At 37.7% G+C, this 10460-nt stretch overlaps 1 protein-coding gene across 1 annotated transcript; it reads right to left on the minus strand.

The window, feature by feature from the left end:
• Nucleotides 1-779: 779 nt before the first annotated feature.
• Nucleotides 780-4627, minus strand: LOC121777428 (zinc finger CCCH domain-containing protein 58-like). Its single transcript, XM_042174682.1, has 7 exons — nt 4285-4627; nt 4024-4169; nt 3568-3633; nt 2666-2785; nt 2217-2549; nt 1817-2134; nt 780-1650 (listed from the first exon to the last, which is right to left on the minus strand). The coding sequence occupies exons 1-7, from the start codon at nt 4376-4378 to the stop codon at nt 1252-1254; spliced, it is 1476 nt and encodes a 491-aa protein (XP_042030616.1). The 5' UTR covers nt 4379-4627; the 3' UTR covers nt 780-1251.
• Nucleotides 4628-10460: the final 5833 nt, after the last annotated feature.

Raw genomic sequence — 10460 nt, forward strand, 5'->3', positions numbered from 1 at the left:
TATTATTGAAGAAGTATGGCAGCGGAGGGGTCGTCGTTGATGTAGTTTTTAATTATTGAAATGTTTTTTTTAATTTGGTGAAATGTACTTTTCTTTTTTTTTATTATTTAATGGAATTTTTTCCCTATTTGTGTCGAAATTTTAATTCCGTAAATTGTTTAATTACAGAAATTGTTTAATTTGTGAATTTGTGGTTTTTTTAATTGTGGGAAGTCCTTCGGGATGTCCGCCACTGTGCAGTGGGAAGTCCTTATGACGTGACAGTGCAGTGGAAAGTCCGTATGACGTGGCAGGAGGTGTTTTTGGGAATTCCGCCGGGAATTCCGTGCTACTGCTGCTGATGCACTAAGTCTCTTCTGATTCCTCAATGCACCACAAAACAACTAAATCATATTTGCCAAAAAAGTACTAAGAAACGTTAGGTGCAGAATTGAACAAAGCTCACTAAGGCTACAATATCATAAATAAAAATCAGTAAACTTCAGACAAGCTATTAAGCAAGTTTAGCTATTAGTACCACTTCTTTTGAAATTCTGATGATAGAACTATTGTCTTGTGTGAACATCTTGCTCGAGTCTTTATGATCAGTTTTTGTTATAAGAATTATTATTGGATATCTTTAAAGTGTATAATCAATCCTTGAATATGTCCTTCCTATTTCCCCTTCTTACATTCCATCCTAAGCGGCAGTCTCTCAGGCATTGTTGTCACTAGCAAAGTGCTGTCGACAAAATGAAAACTATTTGGTATGTAATACTAAACAACATTAAAAAAATGAATTAAAGAAACAACTTCTTCAATATTTATTAGTTGTGAATAATAATTATTAAAGTGTCCTGAGTTTATCAAAACTACAGGTCTTACAAAATAAAGGCAAGTATACAAATTTTCCCTGTAATTAATCTGATAAATATCAAATTCTTCCACCAAAAAGCCCCAGACAAAAAAAGGGGGGTAGCAAGATCACCCTCACATTATTATTCATCCCAAATTGGTATGGTTCCTCCTAATAATGGAATGGCAAAGAGGTGTGAGTACAACAGAATCCGGTGGGGAACGGGGGTATCAAGTATTCTCTGGGAAACGAGTTCCCGAGAAAGCAGCATGAAAAGATACATCATGCTCCAAATTTGAGCAATGACAAGAATTACCTAGAGGGAAGGCAAGTTTGGTGGTTATCCAAAACCGAACCATCTGTTTTATTGAAGATACTTGAACAGTATTATCGGGATAAAACATATTCAGTTTCGTTCAACTTGAGATTTTAGCTTCGCCTTCTTGGTTAGAGCTACTACCACCAACTGAAGAGGCAATGCCCTGCTCAGAATGATGAATGCCAAATTCAGGAATCGCCCCGCTTCTAGAGAATGTTGAGCCAATTGAAGCGCTTGAGCTGTTCGCGGATGACAAATTTGATGAGGCATCTTTGCTGAAACCCGAGAGAAGTTCAGGCCTCAAGTCCAAGGAAGATGATGATGATGGGGCCAAAGTCGCATTAGTAGATCCAACAGGGTAAGGCGCTACTGGCATATCAGTCAGAGAAGATGCAGATGTACTGTAACTCAAAGCTCTCATTGGGTGATCAAATTTGCACGAGGGCCCAAATTTGCATACTCCATTTTGAGCATAGTGGGAGCAAAGGGGTGCGCCCTAAGAACAAACCAAATAAATTTAGAGAAACATTAATACAAGGACACAACAGAATGTAGTATTCGTAGAATTGATAACAACACGTTGTAAGCAAATGGCTGGTCTTATTATTCTATAAGCATATGCTATAATCAATTCTGAGATGTGAGGAGGATCAAACACTTACAGGGCGCATTGGAAGGCCCATGGGACTGAGTAGAACAAATGATTTTTGTGTACTCCACTCTGGTGGATGATGATATTTACACGTCACGCCAAATTTACAATCCCCAGTCCGCAAATAATACTGGCATTCTGGTTGACCGGGCCTGTCAGGAAAAGTATGTTCCTTCTGGCTGCTGCTGGAGGGACCAGCCAAAGAAGTACCGGAAAGATGTGCCCCCATGTATGTAGTTGTTGAAGGAGGTAACCGTGGTATCCCATAAACTGGGCCTGTACCGACGGTAGGTTGAGTACTTTGCAGGGCGCCAGGGCTAACTTGTGCCTATATCATTTATATCTACAATTTAGTAAAAGACCATGACATATCTACAAGAATCTGTAAAACAGAAGTCAAAGGGACGTACCGAATATGGATTCCAGCCAGGAACTGGAACACCGCCAGGCGTGAGGAGCATAGGAGCATAACTTCCAGGAACATATGATCCTGGAAGCATGGTTGGCCTAGGAACAGGCCAGTTTCCATGAAGAACCCCGTATTGTTGAGAAGATTGAACTGAAGGAGACTGCAAAGTTGGATACAGTGTAGGTGTAGGCATAATTGCTGGACCAGCCAAAGGCCCGGGCCCAGCACTAGGGGTGGGTATCTGTATCCCAGCTGGCTGTGGGTGATGAAATTTACATGTTACACCAAACTTGCATTGCCCTGTTTTTATATAATATGAGCATTCCTTTTCTCCCTGCAACGAAGAACACCCTATGAGACAACTGAGTGATTCGAGACAGACGTTTAAGTGAACTATAAAAAGAATACAGTAAACAGCATAAACAAGCATTGAAGTTATTGAACAGAGACCTGTCGCAATGGATAACCATAAAAATTGAGTGTGAGTGGAGAGGAAGATCCAGCTCCATGCTTTGGGTGGTGATACTTGCAAGAGGCACCAAATTTACACATTCCCGTCCGCATGTAGTACTACAATCATGACCTCAATAGATAGCATAAAGTTTAAAGATCAAGAATTATACAAATTAGCAATAATTGGTGATAACAATGAGAGTTCTGAGAAACAATTAGATGATTTGTTTTTTTGCTTAAAATGGTGGGTATAAGATTCATCATACAGTAGCTGTAATGTCATGAAGAATAGAGTTTGATGCTTCTGAGAGTTAGCATGCTGTGTCATTATATGATGATTATTATTATTATTATTATTATTTTAGAATAGACTCCAGCAAGCAATATCTGACAATAAGCAGCCCCAGAACCATCGATCACCGCTAAACTAAAAACATTTCATCGAGAACTAGGAAAAAGGTGAATCACATTAGGAGCAAGATCTAGCAAATGCACATGTGGTACTTTCAACAAGATGCGATCCTGTACACTAGAGCTCAACATAATTAAACAGACAGAAGCTGCAAGATTTAGTTAATACGGAGTACGTGATACATAGACTAAATGAACTTTACATCATTCAGAAATCAACAAGTTCCACAAACCACATGAGACATACACGACAAAATGGACAACCACCAAAAACTTGCCTTTTTCCATAAGCCAAGAAGCAGGTGAAATTATGATTGGGCTGTAGTTACTAAATCCATTTTCCACTTTCCACAAAATCAAGTAAGTACTAACTATTAATGTAATGAGAAAATAATACACGAAAATTAGATGCTAAGCACATTGTACTGCTGAGCATAAATGTGCACAGATTCATCAAGGCAGAGTCAAGATTATATGCAATTGTATACCTGACAGACAGGTTCACCATGGCGTTCCGGATACTCACCTCCAGTAGCCCTTAAATCACCCATTACCTAGAGTCATGAAAACAACAATCTTAGTTGATGCATGTTTACAAAGTGATATTATCACCAAACATCATAAACAATTTCCTCTGCGAATTTAATCAAAATGGCAAGATTCCACTCGGCCCTAGTTTCTATAACCACGAATGCAGCTGAATACATGGCTGTTCATTTGATGTGATCATCAAATTTCTTCCAAAGATTCTGTTTCCATTGCATCAAACCACTAAACCAACCAACCCCCAAAAAAGGAACAAGAAATCACATATCCTCGTCGATATCTAAGAATAAATGAACAACAAGCCACTGAATTCCCCTCTATAACAACATGATCAAACCAGTCGTGCATCAAAAAAAGGTTAAAATCCAACTCCAAGGCTAACAATTGAGGGCTTTTACCGCACTACGGTCGCGTGGATGATTGAACCGGCAGCGATTGCCATAGCCACAGATTCCAGTTCTCAAGTAATAGATACAATCGGGCTCATCGGGCCTCTCAGGGTAAGATTTGGACCCGTCGCCGAGGCCTAATCGCCACATAGGCTCTGCATTAACAAAAACAAACCTCAAATCAATCAGCATTATCCAAACTCGGAGCTAAAGTGAGTAAATTCCACTCAAATTGAAGCGAAATTCAAACGAAATTCACATGTAACTCGCCTTCTAGCCCGATTTCGCCCCCCGGCCTCGTCCATTCCGCCGCCGGATCCACCGACCTCGGCTCCATTGACTGCGTTGCGCTATACCTATCCATGTACACACTCTCTCTCTCTCTCACTGACTAAATTATATACACTGTATAATTATATATACTGAAGCAATACACCATGTACTTGTATACATACGATATATATATAACGTAATTTTGTACACAAAGCTAGGCTTGATGTGAGATGGTGTGAAACGGAGGTTGTTTGATGAAGAAGAGGGGTTTGGTGGTTTTAGAGAGAGAGTGAGAGAATGACGAGAGAGAGAATGGTTTTATTTTTCAACACAGCTTCCCTTATATCTTCACACTCAATTTCAGTGCGTCTGTGAGAATTTTTTTTCTGCACTTTTAAATCGTGTAATTATTTTTTAATTTTTTCAGATATAGAAAATCATATTCCCACCAATTTTCTAGTCTTCGTCTTTTGATTTTTGCTCATTGTTTTTGTGGTGGTGTTGGTTTTCTTAGGCGTTAGAGAGTTGCCTTGTGTCGGTGGAGCAAAACGTCAGTATTGAATTCCTTTAAAGAAGTATAGGTAGATATATGAATTGAGTTCAGCGAAAGACATAAAGTGCATAAAAATGTTAATAAAATAACATAAACTGAATTAATCATTTAAAGAAGTATAGGTAGATATAATTATATGAATTGAGTTAAGCGAAAGACATAAAGTGCATACAAATGTTAATAAAATAACATAAACTGAATTAATCGGGTAATGATTTAGAGACATAATGTCTCTATGCCATAAGGTCATTCGCATATCTCTTAACCGTCTCATCTCTTCACTATTCATGGGCCACACTGTACTTTTCACCCCATCTCTTAATAAAGAGACAGCACTTGCATCTCTCCATCTCTTAACCATCTAATCCCTTAACTATTCATTCAATTTCATTTTTTATTTTTATTTCCAACAAATTCAATTAATAAAAGCACACTTCATTAAATAAAATAAAATTACAATTTAAAAACCTAAAAGAACAAAAAAAACACATAATTAAAAAAACCCGCATAATTAAAATCTAAAAAAATAAATAAAAAAGACATAATTTAAAATACTAGAAATTAAAAATTACACACTTAAAAACTACTCCGCCGGCGAATCATCCCCCGAAGGCGGTGGCGGTGCACTCAAGCCACCTGTAGGTGGAGGGACGAGAGTATGCATTCACATCATAATAGGGTGGTTGGTACACCGTCGATGTCGACGAACCGGAACCGGAAGCACCCAAGACATTGTACATGCCCCCCAGTCGCCAAACGTGTTCAAGTCATAGCCGCCAGAGCCGCCAGAGTTTCCGTCGCCGGATATTTTGAGATGAAAATTGGAGAGGTGAGATGAAAATTTGAGAGAAAAGAGAGATGAATTGAGAAGAATAAATGTGTGTTTGTGTGTATAATGAGAATGAAAGAAGACTATTTATAGAATAAAAAAAGAAATAAAAATTACCGTTGAACGATAATATTACCGTTTTTTAATTTTTTAAATATTTTTTTTATTAAAATCAAATTTTTTTTAAAAAAAATTATTGCGTCAGTATGACGACGCCCACTCGCGGGCAGGCGAGTGGGCGTCACGCCTAGCGCCTGGGCTCGCCTCGTGGCGCTGGCGCGTGACGGGACGTCTCGCCAACCCACCCTCCTGGCCGAGACGCCCGCCGAGACGAGACCGAGATGGATGGCTGCATCGCTGTCTCGATGTCGTCTCGTCTCTTCGAGACGAGATAGAGACATCATCGAGACGCGATGCGGAAGGCCAAATGCCCCTATGTCATTTTGCCATAAATTTAATTTAAATACTCACTAATATACTCTTATGTTATTTTGAAAAGATATATTTTAGACTTATGATAAATTAAAACATGCTTATTATGTTATTGTATTCATGATTTTAGTTAAGGACATTACTTTTATAAAGCTATTAGTTTTTAAATAAAATTGTTATAATTACTAATACACTACGCAACCAAATTTTTATATTTAATTATAAAATATTTTGATAGTTTAATATAGCATGATATGTTTCTTCGAATAAATTTTTATTTAATCATTATACACTTTAATATTTAGTTTTTTCTTTATTTTTTATGTTATTTTTCATAGATTATTTTTTGGTTAAATTTTCTAAAACATTTTATCAAATGGTGTAACAATAAAATCACTGTCTTAATATACTAACTAAATATAAAAAATGAAACAATTTTGCTATTGAAATTTGAATTGCATAATAAAATAATATAGTAATTGTGATGAAGCATTTCTTTGTGTTATTATTATTTTTTTTTGTGCTTTTGTTACATATAATATTTTTTATTTTAACTAACTATTGTTAGTAAGATGCGCTTGATGCATAGAATTACGATTAAAAAAAACACCAAGAATAGGTGTTGCAATATTTAAAGATTTATAGAAATTATTTTTTTTAAATAAATCATTTTAAAATCAATTTTAATTTGTTTCCATGATATTGTGAATTGAGCTAAAAACTATAATACTCATGTTTTATAATGAAAAAGATAAAATATTAATACAGCTTTAAAAGCTTTAAAAAATTAAATAGATGAGTCAAGAATATGTATTTTTTTATCAAGGTTTGACAATGTTCCATAGTTAAGAATTTAAAGAAATTAAAATTTTGGAAGGTAAAGAATTCAAATCAAAATGGTAAATTCTTAATAATCATAAACTCAATTAGTATTGATATATCATATATCAAATTATTATTTGTTTTATTATATAGTTAATTGAGCTAGAAATCTAATATTTTACAAAAAAAAATACTATTATTAACTACTTCCTCCGTCCCACTTTAGGAGTCATGGTTTTTCATTTTAGTCCATCCCACATTAGGAGCCTTAGTTAGAATGTTCCATAAATGATAATAGGTCTCTGATGAGAGCTGTTGAAAGTGTTCTTTCTATGTGCGCACACTTTGTGATATGTGGATGCATATTAAATAATTTGGAAGCTGAGGGACTAAATAGCAAAAGGGGAAATAGCAAAAGGGAGAATCAAAAGTCAACTCTCTAACGGCTATTGTTATTTTGCAAGTTGCAACCGAAGCAGTTTTCGAGCTCGATCTTGTTGGATGATCGGTGAGATCTAACAACTCATATATAGGCTGATTCAGCTGGAATAGAGAGAGATCAAAAAGAGAGAGTCATTTTCTGTGTGAGGGAATCAAAGTTGTAAGGTGAGCTCTCGAGTTTGAACGTTTGATTTCTTGAGTGATTCTTGTTCGATTCTTGAGCGATTGTAGCGAGATACTTCGATTATGTTTGAGTATTGAATAAATTGGTTGATAGCTTCTCCTTGGATGTAGGTCTTAGGACCGAACCACGTAATTCCATATGTTCTTCTATTTTGCGTTCAATTCTCTGTTTTTAGTTGTTGTTTTGGCCGGATTCCCTCCGTCGATTCTAACAAATTGGCGCCGTCTGTGGGAAGAGTCGTTTTGATTGTTGATTGGCGTGATGGCTACGGAAAAGATAGATGTGAAGAAATTTACGGGGAAGAATGATTTTGGTTTGTGGAGACTGAAGATGAAAGTGATGTTGATGCAACAAGGCTTGTGGGAGATCTTGATTAGCAGGGATAAGGCTGATCCGAAGAGGCAGGACCTCCAGTACAAGGCATACAACACTTTGATCCTGAGCCTAAATGATTATCGTTTCGAGAGAAGTCTCAAAGGATGAGACAGCTGCTGGGATTTAGGCAAAACTTGAGTCTCTTTACATGACCAAGTCACTTGCCAATTGTCTACACCTCAAACAAAGATTGTTCACCTTCAAGATTACAGAATCAAGAAGTGTGCTGGAGCAACTTGATGAGTTTGGGAAGGGTATTGATGATTTAGAGAATATCGATGAGCAACTCAAGGATGAAGATAAGGCACTCATGCTTCTCAACTCCCTGCCAAAGTGTTATGAGCAGTTTAAAGAGGTCATACTCCTTGGCAGAGACTCCAAGATTACCTATGAAGAAGTGCACTCTACACTCAAGGAATTCCAGAAATCATCTGGAAAGACAACTGATCCAGCAGCTGAAAGCTTGAATATTAAGGCAGCAGGAAGGAAACCTTCTAAGAATAAGAAGGCTTCATTTGATAAAGGGAAATCTCAGCCTCAAAAGGAGTCAGATCATAAAGAAACCAGGTCTTGCTATTGGTGCAAGAAGCCCGGGCATTTAAAGAAAAACTGTTATGCTTGGACAAGAAAGCAGGCAGAGAATGAGAAATCTGTTGATACAGCTGATATTACAGAGATGGTTGAAGAAGGGCATATCCTAAATGTTTCAGATGTACAAATCTTAGGTTCTTGGGTGATGGACTCAGGATGCAGCTTCCACATCACCTCCAATAAGGCATGGTTTTCTGAATTAAAAGATGCAGATGGAACAGTGCATTTAGGGGACAATCGTACATGTGAAATAAAGGGAATTAGAAGCATAAAGTTGTGTATGCATGATGGATTTGTCAAGACACTGTCTTACGTAAGGTATATCCCAAAGATCAAGAGAAATATGATATCCTTGGGTACTCTTGAGAGGAAAGGGATGGTTTTCAGTTCAGCTTGTGGTGTAATGCATGTGCGCAAAGATGGTAAAGTTGTGATGGAGGCAGTTAGAAGGAACAACCTCTACTATCTGAGAGCAAAGATTATATGTGCAGAAGCTAATATAGTACAGAAGACTGACTTAAGCTACATGGCACAGAAGAATGGGGCATGTAGGTGAAGCTGGAATTAAGGATTTGATAAAAAAAGGGACTGATTCAAAGTGATCAGTCAGTTACTACCGTGGATTTTAGCATCTGTGAGCAATGTATATTGTCCAAAAGCAAGAAGCTAAGTTTCAAAACAGCAAAGCACAGCTCACAAGCTCCATTGGATTATGCACACTCAGACATTTGGGGACCATCACAGACTCTTGGCACAGGTGGAGGAAGGTATTTTCTGTCCATAATAGATGATTTCTCTAGAAATCTTTGGATATTCATTACGAAGGAAAAGTAAGAGGCTTTCTCTAAATTTAAAGAATGGTGCAAAGCAGTAGAATTGGAGAAAGGAAAAACTCTGAAATGCCTTAGAACAGATAATGGTTTGGAGTTTCTATCACATGAGTTTGATCAACATTGCAAACAAAGAGGTATAAAGAGGCATAGAACTGTTCCTAACAACCCTCAACAAAATGGAGTTGCTGAGAGGGCAAATAGGACAGTATTGGAAAGGGTGAGGTGCATGCTCTTCACTTCTGGGATGCCTAAGACTTTCTAGGCAGACACAGCTTCTACAGCAGCCGTTTTGATCAACAAATGCCCATCCTCAGCTATTGACTCTGAAACTCCAGACATGAAATGGTATGGCTCACCTGGGGATTATTCAAGATTGAGGACTTTTGGGTGCATGGTTTATGCACACATGAAGCAGGGTAAGTGAAGGGAGAGAGGGTGATGTGTGTATGTGTGTGAAAATGCGATACCAAGTCCTATGAACCCACTAGATCACTTGGTCTAGGAATTCAATGGAACACGGAATACTCTGTCGTTGTACACACAAAACTCCCCTTCAAAGATCCCTCAACCCGAATACTATGGATTAGTATAGAGAAGCAGGGGTCGATCCCACGAAGACGGACACGCAAGAAAGCATTTAGAGACTCTTGACAAAGGCGGCTGCTGCCACGCAAACTGGGTTGAGGTATAACTACAACTAGACCTAGGCAAGAAATGTAACACTAGACCTAGAAAACAGTAAACATGCTGAGATTAAACGTCCTCATGACTGCTAGATATTAAATTCACTTCCTAGACCGTGTAAACGACTACCTAATTTAGCTAGACAGAAAACGAATAACAGTGGGGACCATCATTCCAGAAATAGCAGGTACGGCAGAAAAGCTGCAAATAACGAACTGGGAATTTAACTAACAACGACATGCATTTCTCTAGCTGAATCAGACGCGAAGATGAAGGAAACATTGCACATACCCTGATTCGAACAGAATATAAAAGTTTGGTCGTCGGAAACTTGCAACAAACCAGAAATAACACAGATCTACATAAACTAGACGGAGCGAAATAAAAACACGAAGGCTAGGCATCAAATTAAACCAACTCTGTTCAGAT

This window comes from Salvia splendens, chromosome 18 (assembly GCF_004379255.2).
Source record: "Salvia splendens isolate huo1 chromosome 18, SspV2, whole genome shotgun sequence".
Classification (NCBI taxonomy): domain Eukaryota; kingdom Viridiplantae; phylum Streptophyta; class Magnoliopsida; order Lamiales; family Lamiaceae; genus Salvia; species Salvia splendens.

Excerpts from the sequence above, each read along its gene's own strand:
- LOC121777428 (XM_042174682.1), bottom strand. The coding sequence starts at position 4,378 with ATGGATAGGTATAGCGCAACGCAGTCAATGGAGCCGAGGTCGGTGGAT. Across the intron at positions 2,786-3,567 it reads ATGGTGAACCTGTCTGTCAG|TACTACATGCGGACGGGAAT; the intron begins GTATACAATTGC and ends TCATGATTGTAG. Across the intron at positions 2,550-2,665 it reads ATGGTTATCCATTGCGACAG|GGAGAAAAGGAATGCTCATA; the intron begins GTCTCTGTTCAA and ends TCTTCGTTGCAG.